Raw genomic sequence first — 16,225 nt, forward strand, 5'->3', positions numbered from 1 at the left:
TATAATAGTATATAAAATATGCTATTGTATATATTGTCTGATTATTATAACAGCTATAATAACGATATGACCTAATGTGCAATTAATATACTTATATGCTGCTATTAGGTCAATAGATTATTATTATTATTATTATTATTATTATTATTATTATTATTATTATTATTATTATTATTATTATTATTATTATTATTATTATTGATGCTTCCTGGACTTCCTGTCTGCTAAAGGGGTGAAACTGCACCGGTTGAACTTCCGCACAGCTTCTCTTTCCACGCCCCCGAGCTCTGGAACGCCCCGCCCCCGAGGCCCCGCCCCCGAGTGGGCGGAGCCGTCAACGGAAAAGACGGGGAGGAAAGGTAAAAAAAAAAAACTCGGCAACCGCTACCAGGGGAAGCGCCCAGCCGGTTGCCGTGGCAACGCGGCAGCTGTTTCGCCGCGGCTGCACCTGAGCCTCCGCGCCTGCGCAGTTCCCCTGCCCTCGACGTCACCCCCGTCCCCCTCCTCCCCTCCCTCCCTCCCTCCGCCTCGTCGCTCCCATTGGGGAGCAGCGCCCCCTCCCCTCGGCCTCCCTCCCCCCGGCAGGACCGGAGCGGGGCGGGGGGAGCATCGGCGGCGGCGGGTGAGTATCAGAATCCCCCCCACCCCCCGCAGGTCCTTCCCATCATGCACCGCGCAGAGGAGGGGGGAAGGGGACGGGAGGGGGGGCTTTGGCAGACTCACCCCTCCCATTTCAGCCCTGGGGGGGGGGTGGGGGGCGCTGGGAAGGGACCCCAACCCAACCTGCTTGAAATACAGAGGAAGGGGAGCTCACCCCCCCCCCCGCGCCTCAAGTGGGTGAGGGAGCTGTAGGAGGAGGGAGGGGGCGTGTTTTCCTACAGGGGGAGACCCCTCCCCAATTAAAGAGAGAGGTCTCCCTCTGGGAAGGCTGAGAGGACCCCCCCACACACCCCATGGAAGATGGGTGGTTTCCCCCCATGGAATGACTTTCAGGGAGACCCTCACTGAAGGAGAGTGTCCCCCCACTCTCTAAAGAACTTAGTGAGTACCCTGTGTATCTATCTATCTATCTATCTACCTATTTATTTATTTATTTATTTATTTAATTAAATTTTTATACCGCCCTTCTCCAAAATAGGACTCAGGGCGGTGCACAGCCAAGGTAAAAAACAAGACATATATACAAACATGGTGAATCTAAAAAACTATTTAAAATAATTAAATGTTTTGGCCGAATTAAAACCATTTCCAATTTAAAATCAATTTAAAAATTAAAAAATTTGGTCAAGCCAGCCCAGCTTGTTGGAATAAATAGGTTTTTAGGGCCCGACGAAAAATCCGGAGGTCTGTTATTATGCGTAATTCTGGGGGGAGGGTGTTCCAGAGGGTAGGCGCCACCACAGAGAAGGCTCTCCCCCTGGGGGTCGCCAGCCGACATTGCCTGGCGGACGGCACCCTGAGGAGGCCCACTCTGTGAGCGTACTGGCCGGTGGGAGGCTATTGGTGGCAGAAGGCGGTCTCGTAAGTACCCCGGCCCTAAGCCATGGAGCGCTTTAAAGGTGGTCACCAACACCTTGAAGCGCACCCGGAAGACCACCGGGAGCCAGTGCAGCTCGCGCAGGAGAGGTGTCACGTGGGAGCGCCTCGTCGCCCCCATGATCCCCCGCGCGGCCGCGTTCTGGACCAGCTGGAGCCTCCGGGTGCACCCCAGGGGGAGCCCCATGTAGAGAGCGTTGCAGTAGTCCAGGCGGGAGGTGACGAGTGCCTGAGTGACTGTGCGTAGGGAGTCCCGATCTAGAAAGGGACGCAACTGGCGTATCAGGCGAACCTGATAAAAAGCCCCCCTGGCCACGGCCGTCAAATGATCTTCCAAGGACAGCCGTGCGTCCAGGAGGACGCCCAAGTTGCGAGCCCTCTCCGTGGGGGCGAGTGATTCACCCCCAATAGTCAGCGATGGCGTCAGCTGGCTATATCGGGACGCCGGAAGCCACAGCCACTCGGTCTTGGAGGGGTTGAGTTGGAGCCTGTTTCTCCCCATCCAGGCCCGCACGGCCTCCAGGCACTGGGACAACACTTCAAGGGCATCATTGGGGTGGCCTGGGGTGGAGATATACAGCTGGGTGTCATCAGCGTATTGATGGAACTCCACCCCGAAGCCACGGATGATCTCACCCAGCGGCTTTACATAAATGTTGAACAGAAGGGGCGAGAGTACCGACCCTTGTGGCACCCCACAAGCAAGGTGCCTCGGGGTCGACCGCTGCCCCCCTGTCAACACAGATTGCGACCGGTCGGAGAGGTAGGAGGAGAACCACCGCAAAACGGTGCCTCCCACCCCCAACCCCGCCAACCGGTGCAACATGATACCATGGTCGATGGTATCAAAAGCCGCTGAGAGGTCTAACAGGACCAGGATAGAGGAATGACCCCTATCCCGGGCCCTCCAGAGATCATCCACCAATGCGACCAATGCCGTTTCCGTGCTGTGCCCAGGCCGGAAGCCGGACTGGAGCGGGTCTAGATAGACAGCTTCATCCAGGTACCGGGGAAGCTGTTGCGCCACCACACTCTCAACAACCTTCGCAACGAAGCGAAGGTTGGAGACTGGACGATAGTTAGCCAAAACAGCCGGATCCAGAGAGGGCTTCTTGAGGAGGGGCCTCACCACCGCTTCTTTCAAAGCGGCCGGCAGGACCCCCTCACCCAAAGAAGCGTTAACAATCATCTGGAGCCAGCCTCGCGTCACCTCCCGGGAGGCCAGTACCAACCAGGAGGGACACGGGTCCAATAAACATGTGGTCGCGTTCAGCCGTCCCAGGATCCTGTCCATGTCCTCGGGAGTCACAGGATCGAACTCCCCCCAGATAACACTCTCAAGACCTGCCTCAGTCATCCCGTCCGGACATACCCAGTCAGAGGCCAGCCCTTCTCGAATCTGAGCGATTTTGTCATACAGATATTGCACAAAATCCTCAGCTCGACCCTGCAAGGGGTCATCCCGCACTTCCAGATGGAGGAGGGAGCGGGTCACCCTAAACAGGGCGGCTGGGCGATTATCTGATGACGCGATAAGAGCGGCAAAATAGCTAGTTTTCGCCGCTTTTATCGCCACTAGGTAGGTCTTAATATGAGACCTCACCCGTGTTCGGTCAGATTCGGAGCGGCTGGTTATCTATCTATCTATCTATTTATCTATCTACTATATCATCTATCTATCATCAATCTATCATTATCTATGTCTGTCTGTCTATATTATCTATCATCTATCATCATCTATCAATCTATTATCTATCTTTCATCTATCATAATTTGTCTATCTATTAATTATCTATCATCTCTATCATCTATCATTATCATCTATCTATCATCTATCTATCATTTATCTATCTATCTACTATATCATTATCATCTATCTGTCATCAATCTCTATCATCTATGTCTGTCTGTCTATATTATCTATCTATCATTATCATCTCTATCATCTATCATTATCATCTATCATCTATCTATCTTATCTATCATCTCAATCTATCATCAATCTATCTATATCTATCTCATCTATCATATCTATCATTATCTATCAACTATCATCAATCTATCTATATCTATATCTATCTCATCTATCATCTATCATTATCATCTATCTAATCTATCATCTATCAATATCTTATCTATCAATCTATCATCTATCAATCTTATCTATCATCTATCAATCTATCATCTATCAATCTATCTTATCTATCATCTATCATCAATCTATATCTCATCTATCATCTATCATTATCTATCATCTATCAATCTATCTTATCTATCATCTATCAATCTGTCTTATCTATCATCTATCTATCTATCTATCTATCTATCTATCTATCTATCTATCTATCATTTATCATCTATATATCATCTATCTATCTATCTATCGTCACTATCATCTATCCATATCTATCATCCATCCATCCATATCTATCATCCCTAGGAATCATCTGCTCGATCTTATCTATATCTGTCTATCATCCCTATGTGTCTGTCTATCCCTATCTTTCTATTTAACTATCATCTCTTATCTGTGTACAGGTAGTCCTCGACTTACAACGGTTCATTTAGTGACCGTTCAAAACAACGACAGTACTTAATGACCCGTGGCAGCATCCCCGCCGTCACGTGATCAAAATTTGGATGCTTGGCAAATGACTCATATTTATGACCGTTGCAGCATCCTGGTGTGTGTGTGTGTGTCCCATGATTCCCCTTTTGCGTCCTTCTGAATCTGGGGAAGCCAGATTCATTTAACAACCCCGTGATTAACATAACAGCTGCAACAAGCGGCAAGCAAGGTCATAAAATGGGGCGAAACGCACTTCACAAATGTCTCCCTTAACAATATAAATGTTGGGCTCCATTGTGTTCGTAAGCCGAGGACCTCCTGTATTAAATCTAATTTCACCCTCCATGTTTCCCTCTGGCTTCGAAACCTGCCTGCGGAATAGAATTGTGGTGTTCGCGGCTGTTTTTTTAATTTATTTATTTAAAGTCTCCTTTTACTTGGAAGAATCAGTCTGGTTTTGACTTTAGAGAAAGGGAGGCTTCCGAAGGGCAGCCACAGAGGGTGTGGAGGTGACGAGGACCCCTCCCCTTAACACACACCGCATGCAAACACATTTTCCTTTGCAGCGTGTGGGGACCGGCCAAGACGCAAGGTGGGAAGATTGTGGCATAGTTGCGATGCTCCAGTCTCAACGCAGGCCCTTCACCCTCCTGGAAATGATAGCAAACAGACCAAGTCCAGCTTCTCGCTAGGATGCTGCCCCTCCCTCTTGTCTCTCCTCCCCCCCCATTCCATCTCACAAGCTAGCTAGCTGTCTGGCTGTCTGATATCCTACATGCTTCTCCAGCCGAAGGTGGGACATTCGCCCGGATGGGAGGGTCTCCTCCCCGCTTTTGTTAACCACTGGATGGGAAATGTGTGAACTGCGCCGGGAGTGGGGTGGTGGGTTGCTGAGCCTTTAGCAATGTGATGGAAACGGGTAATTTAAGGAAAAGTGGTGGTGTAAAGGGGGGGGCTTGGAAAGTCCAAGGGTGGATCCTTAAGTTCCTTGCCTGCATTGCAGGTGGAAAAAAAAAAAAAGAGACCGCGTCTTTTTTTTTGGGTGGGTGGGGGGGAAAATGTGTGTGTGATACGTGTGCAAACGAAAACGGCTTTCCTTTCGCTTCCTTCTTACGCAGCAAGATTTCACTCCCGGGGTAACACCGCAGCTCGGCGGGGATGCTGAATGGACCGCGACGTCTCCCATCCTCGGGGAGGGGGGCTTTTTGGGGTGGGGAGTGTAAATCCTTGGGGAGCAGGAGATTTTTGAGAATGCACGTGTAAAGGGGGTGAGTTTGTCGATGGGCTACTTTTTAACGGTGGTTTTAATTTTTGTTTTATTCATTTTTAGTGGAAAGGCTGCGCATTTGGGAGCATCGGATCCGGTGGGTGTCTCGGGATCCAAATTGTGAGGCTTTACTTGGAAAACTGAACGGCATGGAGGGCGGGGTGGGGGGGCTTCCTTCTTTTGTCATGGTAGTTTTTGGGGAGTCTTTTGGGGAAAAATTAGGCAGCCGTGCCTTGAGGGAGGGGGTTGCCTGCCTTAAAGTTAGGGATGCCATAAAAACATGAAATGTTAACTCTCTATTCAGCCTGGAAGTTTTTATGAATCATTTTTTGAATGCATCGTTTGAACCTTTTTTTCTTCTCAAAGGCTGTTACTTTTTTTTTTAAGCCGGTCCAACTTGAATATCATGGCTACGAAGTGCTGAATGGTAGACAGGCAGTTGTGAGTCCAGGTGGCTGAAACCAAACTCCGCTCTTTTGTGAGGTTGTAAAGGACAGGAAACTGCACCCACAGCAGGAATAAATGCGCAGATCTTCCTCTAGAGGAAGCCCCTTTCTCGATAGGAGAGGGATGAAGCTTAACAAACTTCCAGAAAGTTAGAAGATGGCGTTAAAAAAGAGGACATTTCTTGCAGAAGTCTGGCCTTAAAAGCGTGTAAGTAAGTGTGTCTCCAAGTGTCGGCAATGCCGGTGAACTTTGTGCCACCTTTAAGGTGATTTTATATTTAATTGGATGAAGCCAGATGGTGTCACCGCTTGTTTGTGTGAAGCAACTAATATTTCAGCGAGTAATTAACAGCGAGCGCACCCATCGGCATTCACACAAGACTCGTGGGTGGCGTGGGGCACTGCCCGGCCGTATGAAACGCCAAGCTGGTGTATTTTAGGCCTGCGGTTTTGGATTGGATGAATTAGAACGGCGTCTGTGGCTCTCAGTTTAGGGTCTCCGTAAAAGGGGGACTGTTTCGCGTAAGAGCTGGAGGCTAAACTTTGCTCTCTTCCTCTTCCAAAGAGGTTTGGTCTTTTACTGCAATGCACAGTCAAAAAAAAAAAATATTATGATTATTTTGCAGCTGGGTCTTGTTAAGCATCGCATCTCGGCTTTCCAAGGCTCAGCTCTTATTTCTTATTAGTCTTATTTCCATTAGCCCATTTGCTACCACGGGGCGGTTATTATTTGATTTCTAAAGCTGCCCATCTTGGTTAAGTGATGGTTCTGGAGATCTGGGTGGGGTCCGGCAGTCTTAACAGCAACATTAGGAGGTCTAGACTGTCGGCCACTTCCCTGTCCTTGCTTAACTGGACTTGTTGATTCGTTTTGCACATCGTGATCATCAAGAGACCCTTAAAAAGGAGAGTTTTTCTCTCCGTTGGGCCATTTTGATTTGTAACGTCTCTCTCCTAAAGCTGGAATTGATGGGAAAACTCCTCTCTCTCTCTCTCTTTTATGATCGGGAAGGCGATTTTTAAACGCTTTCAAAGAGAAAGTCCTCCTGTTCCCACCGTTGCAGTTTTTGGTGGTGGAAGGACGGGGGGAAATAAAATGAATGGACTGACGGAGGATTCTGCCGAATAGCCCAGCTTGTCGGCCTTTGCCAAAATCCTGTCTGCACTATGCTGTAAGTGGGTGGCAAGTCGCCACCAACGCCGTGTCGGGAGCTGCCAGCTTGGGAGCCGTGGCCCACCAGGGATGGGTAGTCGTGGGGCTTGTCCGTATTTCCAGAAAGTGTTTGGGGGGAAAAAAAGCAGGCGAGATTAGCTCATCCTTTTGTCTGTGTGCGACTGACGAGGTCCTCTTAATTGTTCTCCCTTTCCTGCTCCATCACTGCCTTGTCACAGGGAGCTAAAAATAACACTGCAGAGACATTAAGGGCCGAGACATTCCCGCAGGTCGGCTGGAAGCGAACTAGAGCAGTCTTGTCTGGAAAATTAGGATGGGAGAAGAGGATGCGGGTGTGATGGAACCAGCCTTCGCATTCCAAAAAAAAAGAGGACAGTCGGTCTCAGGATCATTTATTACAGCTTTTGGAAAGAGCTGGAATGTCGAGGCTTCTTAGCATCGTGTGTGTGTGTGTGTGTGTGGATGCTGGCCACCTCAGTTTGTCTCACGACTTTAACTTTCTCCATTTCTCTGGATCTGCGCAATTCAGTTAACAATTATAGAGTTGGAAGGGGGCTTGGAGGTCATGTAGTCCGACCCCTCGCTCTTGTGCAGGAGATCTATGCAGTTTCTGATAAATGGCTGTCCAGTTTCTTCTTAAAAGCCTCCAGTGATGGAGCACTTACAACTTCTGGAGGCAAGTCGTTCCGCCGGTTAATTCTTCTCACTGTCAGGAAATTTCTCCTTCGTTCTAGATCGCTTCTCTCCTGGGTTAATTTCCATCCGTTGCTTCTTGTCTTGCCTATAGTTGCTTTGGTGAATAAGGTGGCCCCCCTCTTCGTTGGGGCAGCCCTTCAAGTATTGGAAGACTGCTATCGTGTCACCCTGAATCATCCTGAACAAAGGCTATGCTATTGCAGACTTCAACCCTTGTTCTTTGTGTTTTCTCTAGTCCCGCACAAGTTTATGAGTTCTGTAGTTTATGACTCCTGCAACTGAGATGCTTCTTTCATCCTTGGTTGCTTCTCTCCTAGGTTAATTTCCATCCGTTGCTTCTTGTCTTGCCTATAGTTGCTTTGGTGAATAAGGCGGCCCCCCTCTTCGTTGGGGCAGCCCTTCAAGTATTGGAAGACAGCTAGTCCTGCGCAAGTTTATGAGTTCTTTAGTTTATGACTCCTGCAACTGAGATGCTTCTTTCATCCTTGGCAATTGAGCTAATTAGAGAGGGACCGATAATGGCGGCGATTAGATGGCAAGCAAAACAACCCCATCTATGTTTTCCAGGCTGGAAGGTAGAGTCCCTAGATCAGTGTTTCTCAACACTTGAGGTCAATTCTGGTTCAGACATCTCAAGTTGCCACGATTGAGAACATTTTGAGTACAATTCAATTCAGAATAGAGCCGGAAGGGACCTTGGAGGTCTTCTGGTCCAACCCTACACAATTTGAGGCAAGTGGCTGTCCAGTCTCTGCTTAAAAGCCTCCAGTGATGAAGCTCCCACAACTTCTGAAGGCAAGTTAATTGTCCTCGCTGTTAGGAAGTTTCTCCTTAGTTCTAGGTTGCTTCTCTCCAGGATTAGTTTCCATCCGTTGCTTCTTGTCCTTCCCTCAGGTGCTTTGGAGAATAGCTTGACTCCCTCTTCTTTGGGGCAGCCCCTAAAATACTGGGATACTGCCATCATGTCACCCTTAGTCCTTCTTTTTCTCTAGACTGGCCGTGCTCAAATCCTGCAACTTTTCTTCATGTGCTTTTTGTTTCTTAGCTGCTCTTCTCTGCACTTTTTCCAAAATCTCAACCTCTTTTTTTTTTTTTTGTAACGTGATGACCAAAACTGGATGAGGAATTCCAGGTGGGGCCTTCCTAAGGCTTTATAAAACGGTACTAACATGATTTTGATTCTATGCCTCTGTTTAGAATAGAATAGAATGAAATGAATAGAATAGAATAGAAATAGAAATAGAATTTTTTATTGGCCAAGTGTGATTGGACACACAAGGAATTTGTCTTTGGTGCATCTGCTCTCAGTGTACATAAAAGAAAAGATACGTTCATCAAGAATCATAAGGTACAACACTTATAGTCATAGAGAACAAATAAGCAATCAGGAAACTATCAATATAAATCGTAAGGATACAAGCAACAAAGTTAGTCATGCAGTCATAAGTGGAAGGAGATGAATGATAGGAACGATGAGAAGATTAATAGTAATGCAGACTTAGTGAATAGTTTGACAGTGTTGAGAGAATTATGTGTTTAGCAGAGTGATGGCGTTCGGGGGAAAAAACTCTCCTTGTGTCTCGTTGTTCTGGTGTGCAGTGCTCTATAGCCTCGTTTTGTGGGTAGGAGTTGAAAGAGTTTATGTCCAGGATGCGAGGGGTCTGTAAATATTTATGCCACCAAGCAAGGATCGTGTTATCTTTTTTGGCGGCTGCTGCAGCCAAATTTCGAAAGACAACCCTCAAGGCCAGAGCTGATCCTGTAGCATTCTGTAGAATTTGTCCAGGTTTCCTGACCCTGGGCGGGGCAGCAGTAAATATTAATGGCTCCTCTTCCCTGCAAACTCTGGGCTTTTGCAAAGAAAAATAAAACCACAGGGAATAACCTTGAGTTCTCCTACACCTTCCAAGTTGGCCTCCGACGGAGAGAGAGAGCTGAAGTGGAAAAGTCAGCATCGACCTACATTAAATTCCTACAAGATTCATTAGTTAACCATTTCCAGGCGCAGAGAAGGGAGAGCTGGGCAGCAGGGTGTCCTGGAAACGTTGCCGAGATAATGGATGAAGTCACCGGTCTGCCAAGGAACATCTTTTATACTTTGCTGAGAATCAATTTTAAAAATTGAGATCATATGACTTGCATAAAGCAGATTTCCTTCCCTTCCCTCCAGCTTCAGAGCCACTCCGATGGGCGAGTCACACCATGCTGTGCTTTGTCACCTGATTTTTATTTTTATTTTTTTAGGGGTGGGGTGGGGGCAGAGGGGAATATTCAGTAAGGCATCAGTAAGACATCTGCAGATGAGGCTGCTTCTCCCAGACACATAATGTCACCGAGAAATGTCTACGAGGGAGACGACCTTGAGGGTCTGGAAAAAAACAGGGGAGGGGCGTTTCTTTTCGGAGAACCCATTTCTCCCTTCGGCCCAGGATCTTCACTTGGGGTGACATGCTAGCCGTCTTCCAATACCTCAGGGGCTGCCACAAAGAAGAGGGGGGGCGGTTCCACCTATTTTTCAAAGCACCTGAAAGCAGGACAAGAAGTGATGGATGGAGATTAACCAAGGAGAGAAGCAACCTAGAACTAAGGAGAAAATTCTTAACAGTGGGAACAATTAACTAGTGAAATTAACAATTAACCAGTGAAACTGCTTATCCTCCAACAGTTGTTGTTGTTGTTAATCGCGAAGTCGTGTCCGACCCATCGTGACCCCATGGACAACGTTCCTCCAGGCCTTCCTGTCCTCCACCATCCTCTGGAGTCCATTGAAGTTCACGCCGACTGCTTCAGGGACTCCATCCAGCCACCTCGTTCTCTGCCATCGTCCCCTTCTTCTTCTTTTGCCCTCCATCGTTCCCAGCATTCGGCTCTTCTCCAGGGAGTCCTTCCTTCTCATTAGGTGGCCAAAGGATTTGAGTTTCCTCTTCAGGATCTGGCCTTCTAAAGAGCAGTCAGTCAGGGTTGATCTCCTCTAGGACTGACCGGTTGGATCTCCTTGCAGTCCAAGGGACTCGCAGGAGTCTTCTCCAGCACCAGAGTTCAAAGGTCTCCATTCTTTGGCCTTCTCAGCCTTCCTTATGGTCCAACTTTCCCAGCCATCCATTGCAACTGGGAACACCATCGCCTGGACTATACGCACTTTTGTTGGCAGGGTGATGTCTCTGCTTTTTAGTACACTATCTAGATTTGCCATGGCTTTCCTCCCCAGGAACAGTAGAGGTTTTTAAGAAGAGATTGGACAACTGTTTGCCTGAAATGGTATAGGCTCTCCTGCTTGGACTAGAAGACCTCCAAGGCCCCTTCCAACTCTGCTACTGTTACTGTTCTGTTAAGGGCTGTTCTAACGCCTTCCAGATCTCATGTTCCTCTGTGGAGAACCACGTCCTTGGCTTCAAAATGCCCTCTTGATGGAGGTCTCCTTGGTCTTGATGGACGTGGCTCAAAACCTTTGGGAGTATCATTAGCCAACGTTCTAAACCATCCCCCGTTGATCTTCTGTCTCTGTTGTTGAAAGGAAGGATTATCATGGGTTGATCCGAGATCTCCATCAGGCTGGTGGCATCTAAGCTGGCTTTGGAGGTGGTTTGGGCAGCTCAGGTGGTAGTACCCCAGTGTCCTTGGGTTTCTCCATCCTCGCATTCAAGGACACCTGTTAGGGAGTCGCTGGAACTATAACATCCACTCCCTGGTGGTAACAGTGATGTTGACGTCCAAACTCAGGAGAAGTCCTCCGTTCCAGAAACTTCTTTGCAGGTGTCTATGGAGATTCTCAATCATCCAAGCCATGGTTGTCCCAGGGGTGCTTTTTCCAAAAAGGCAACCAGACTTTCTTGGGGTGGGGGTTGGTTGTTCCCTTGAAAATGTTTCGCTTCTCATCCGAAGGAGCCTCTTCAGTTCCTTGCAGGCGTTGGGCATTCCTTGAGGGCAGAATTTGTTGGTCTGATGAATGTTCGTTCGGTCTTCTGAGGATGAGGAGACGAGAACTGCCAAGGGCTCCTGGGCAGCCGATTTCCTTCTTCGAACCCCACTCCAAAGTCTCTCTGATGCCAATTCCATAAATACGCGGATCCAACTGAAGACCACCCGGTGGCATCTTCCCCCTCTCTCCCCTCCTCTCCCCTCCCCTCCCTCTCACCCATTATGACCACACAGCTATCCCAAGCAGGTGGAGAGTTCTACAGGTGGTGAGCTCCAACTGAAAATATCAGTGATGGTAAATGAAGAGAAGGATCCTTCCCAATTTCCAACTTTCGGGCTCTCCGTGGACCCCGGCAGGTGGCCGATGCGGCCTTCGCTAGCCTTTTCGTAGGGTGGCGCCGATCGTCTCTCCCCCCCCACCCTTCAACCCCCCCCCCGGCTTCGTTTTGATCTCTTCTTCCTCCTCCTCGCCAAGCAATACTTTCTGTGTCATCTAAAGGTGCGCTCCCTCCTTCCTTCCTTCCTTCCCTCTTCTCCTTCCCTCCCTTTTCTTTCCCTCCCTCCAGATTTGCTGGATGCCAGGATGGCAGCATCGAACCTGGAAAACCAGCTGCACAGCGCCCAAAAGAATTTGCTTTTCCTCCAGAGGCAGCACGCAGATACCCTCAAGGGGCTGCACACCGAGATCCGCCGCCTGCAGCAACACTGCACAGGTACCGGGAGAAAAGGAAAAGATGGCTTGGGGAAACAGGGGTCCTCAATGTACAGGTAGTCCTCGACTTACGGCCACAATTGAACCCAACATTGCCATTGCTGAGCGAGACGTTGGCTCAGGGAGATTTTCAGCCCCGTGTTACGACCTTTCCGGCTGCCGTCGTTAAGACAATCGCCGCACTCGATATAGGTTAGCGACCCGGTTGTTAAGTGAATCTGGCTTCCCCCTTGACTTTGCTTGTCAGGGGGAATCCCGTGATCCCGGGACAACCGCGACCGTCATAAAGACGAGTCGGTTGCCAAGTGCCTGAATTTGGATCACGGGGATGCTGCAAAGGTTGTAACTGTGAAAAACGGTCGTTAAGTCAACCTTTTTCGGTGCGTTTGTTAGCTTTGGTCACTAAAGGAGCTGTTGTTAAGTCGAGGACTGCCTGTCTTTGCTGGCTGGGGAATTCTGGGAGTTGAAGTCCCCCCCCATCTTGCAAGAGAACACACTGGGCGGATAACATATATTTTTTAATTCTTTGGCTTGGCTGATGTGTCCAGATTTGGGGGCGGAGGGAACTTCTGTTGCCTGCTGATAGCATTTACAGATAAGTGGAGAAAGGTAAAAAGGTAAAGGTTCCCTTGGCACATCTGTGCTAGTCGTTCCTGACTCTAGGGGGCGGTGCTCATCTCCATTTCAAAGCCAAAGAGCCAGCGCTGTCTGAAGACGTCTCCATGGTCATGTGGCCGGCGTGACTCAATGCCAAAGGCGTACGGAACGCTGTTCCCTTCCCACCAAAGGTGGTCCCTATTTTCCTACTTGCATTTTTTTACGTGCTTTCGAACTGCTAGGTTGGCAGAAGCTGGGACAAGGAATGGGAGCTCACCCCGTTACGCAGCACTAGGGATTCGAACCGCTGAACTGCCGACCTTTCGATCGACAAGCTCAGCGTCTTAGCCACTGAGCCACCGCGTCCCTTAAGTGGATAAAAGTGCCATGTAAACAAAGTAGGTTTCCCAGCGTGGAGATTGGTCACTCTGCAAGTCAATGGTCATAAAGTGGTGTTAGTTTTCCAGAAAGGCCCGTTAAAACGTTCTCTGGGTTTCGTTTATGAGTTGCCCGGTTTCCCCAGGAAGATTCAGCCAAGAGTGAGTTTCAATAATATCCTAACTCTTGTCTGTTTTTCAGATCTGACCTACGAGTTGACTCTCAAAAGTTCAGACTTGACAGGTGAGGCATCTGAACGTATCCGCGTATAACCCTCCTTCCGTACTTAAGGTATTCTTCAAACGGAAGGGAAGGGGCATTTTCATTGCTGCGGTTTGTATGAGACGTCCGAGTTTTAAATCAAATTCCTTTATTTTCCTCTGCATTTCCTTGCCGGCAACCTCGGGCGGTGTTTTCACAGGGAAGGCAGTTTGCCTGCCGTGTTTTTTTTTCCCAGCGACCGACGCGGGAAAACCGTTCTGCTTCTCGGCTTCGGTTCTCGGCTCGCTTTGTGGAATGTCGGTCTTGAATCCCCTTTCGAAAAATAAAAACCCTCCTTCTCTCTCCTCCCTCTTTCAGAAAATGGGATTTCGAGGAGCGAAGAGCTCAGAAGGAAATGCGAAGAGCTGGAGGCCCAGCTCAAAGCAAAGGAGATGGAAAACAACGAATTATTGAAAGAGCTTGAGCAGAAAAATGCCATGATCGCGGTGCTGGAGAACACCATCAAGGAGCGGGAGAAGAAATACTTGGAAGAGTTAAAGATGAAAAGCCATAAATTGAACATGCTCTCCAGCGAACTGGAGCAACGGGCCGGCACCATCGCCTACCTGACCTCCCAGCTCCACGCCACCAAGAAAAAACTCATGAGCTCCAGCGGGACGTCGGACAGCTCTCCGTCCGGAAGCCCCGTGCTCTCCGGCTACAAACCCGCTCCTCCCAAAGAGAAGCTTCCGGAAACTCCGCGACGCCGGATGAAGAAGAGCCTGTCCACGCCGCTCAACCCCGAATTTGAGGAGGCCTACCGATTAGGCTCGGATAGCCGTAAGCTGCTGCTGCGGGAGCCGGTGGACGCCATGCCTGACCCCACGCCCTTCTTACTGGCCAGGGAATCCACCGAGCTGCACCTTCTGAAAGAGAGGCCTTTAGTCATCCCACCCATCCCGTCCGAGCGCACTTCGTCCGAGCCCCACAGCCCGGCCCGGGAGAGGCAACACAAGAGCCACGTTGGGGTGGCCCACCGCATCCACCACGTCCCTCCCGCCCAGCCCCAGCCGCCCGAGGTGGAGACGCTGGCTGTGGACCAGGTGAATGGAAGCAAAATGGTTCGCAAGCATTCGGGGACGGATCGGACTGTTTGAACCCGGGCGCCTGGAGGGGACTCTCGGCGGTCAGCAGAGGGCCGGGCTGCACCCCCCCTCCCTCCCTCTTCCGAGCGCCCCCCCTCCCCCCGCGTGCATGCCAAAATCTTTCCAGAACTAGAGTCACTTCTTCCTCACCTGTTCTTATTGCAGAGTTATCTACCTAATGAAACGCTGTAGCCAAACTCAGGTGTGTCTGCCTGAATTGCTTGCTTCTGATGCGCCTTTCATTTATTCGGGGCGCGCCGAGGGAGCCCCACGCTCGGCCCTCCTTAGCCCTAACGAAAACGGCCAGCTCACCATCAGCCCCGCCGCGCTGTGTATCGGCTCTTAACAGTAAAAGCCTTCCCTAATCTGTCCCTTCGCACAGTCATGATAAATTCTTATTTTCGGGGGTGGGGGTGGGGCAGCCTGGACCCCCACACACACACGGGTGCCGGGGTGGTGGTGGTAGGAAGGAAGAGCAGCCGAAGGAGACACCCCACCCCATACTCTGTCCGCCTTTCCGGCACGTGACCTTAATCACAATGTTCCTTTTTCCTTTGTTCACGTTTTTATCTACTAATCGACTAAAATCCCAACAAACTCTTATTTTGCTAATCCTGGCTGAGCTTGTTTGTGTCCTTTGTTGAAGGTGTGGAGGAGGGTTGTGGGGGGGATGGGAGTGGAAGAGGGCGGAGAGGAGGAACGGACGCCGCCCACTGTTGTGGAGTGGAAGGGGTCTCTGTTGGAGATGGAGAGCCAACCAAACATCGGGGTGAATACGAGGGTCTTCTGAAGGCCATCTTGAGTGCTTGGTTGGAGGGGCTGCAATCTGGTAGTTCAAAATTCAGATGGAGGATAGGGATAACCAAAGTTGGAAGGGACCTTGGAGGTCTTCTAGTCCAACCTCCCTGCTTAAGCAGAAGACCCTATACCCGTGATGGTGAACCTATGACATGCGTACCAGAGGGGGGGCACAGAGTCCTCTCTCTCGGCACACACACGCTGTTGCCAGCTGCTTTTCTGGTTTCTGAAAAATGGCCTGAAAACAGCCTGAAAATGGCCTGGAAAACGGTCTGAAAATGGCCCCAAAACAGCTGGAAAACAGCCTGAAAACAGGCCAAAAACAGCCTGAATGTGGCCCAAAAACAGGACCAGCTGGTCTGGTTTCCGGTGCTCTGCTGCCTGCACATGCACGCACATTAATGTGCATTCCTGTTTGGGCATTCGGTGCCGAAAAGGTTCGCCCTCACTGCGCTATACCAGGGGTGGGCAAATGTGGCCCTTTTACAACCTGTGGACTTCTCAGGAATTCTGGGAGTTGAAGTCCACAAGTTGTAAAAGGGCCACATTTGCTCACCCCTGCCCTATACCATTTTGTCCAGTCTCTTTTGAAAAACCTCCAGTGATGGAGCACCCAAAAATTCCAGAAAAAAGAAGATTATCCTACTTTTCAAGATAAGCTTATGATATTCCTTTTGCGGTGGATTTAAAAAAAAAAAATGTTTAGTGTTTCTCAACTATGGTAACTTGAAAACCTATAGACTTCAATTCCCAGAATTCCCCAGCCAGCATCTCGAATTCTGGGAGTT

The 16,225-nt window shown here is 49.3% G+C and overlaps 1 protein-coding gene across 2 annotated transcripts; it reads left to right on the forward strand.

Annotated features, from left to right (window-relative positions):
* The first annotated feature begins 489 nt into the window (after positions 1-489).
* Positions 490-15,235, forward strand: CCDC92 (coiled-coil domain containing 92). 2 transcript variants are annotated; one of them, XM_070950435.1, is made up of 4 exons: positions 490-622; positions 12,173-12,319; positions 13,495-13,536; positions 13,873-15,235. In XM_070950435.1, the coding sequence occupies exons 2-4, from the start codon at positions 12,190-12,192 to the stop codon at positions 14,649-14,651; spliced, it is 951 nt and encodes a 316-aa protein (XP_070806536.1). In that variant the 5' UTR covers positions 490-622; positions 12,173-12,189; the 3' UTR covers positions 14,652-15,235. The 2 variants fall into 2 exon arrangements, with proteins under 2 accessions (XP_070806536.1, XP_070806537.1); XM_070950436.1 differs by lacking the exon at positions 490-622 and adding an exon at positions 5,474-5,492.
* The last annotated feature ends 990 nt before the right edge of the window (positions 15,236-16,225 follow it).

This window comes from Pituophis catenifer, unplaced genomic scaffold (assembly GCF_029215685.1).
Source record: "Pituophis catenifer annectens isolate HBS135680 unplaced genomic scaffold, rPitCat1.0.hap2 SCAF_10, whole genome shotgun sequence".
Taxonomy (NCBI): domain Eukaryota; kingdom Metazoa; phylum Chordata; class Lepidosauria; order Squamata; family Colubridae; genus Pituophis; species Pituophis catenifer.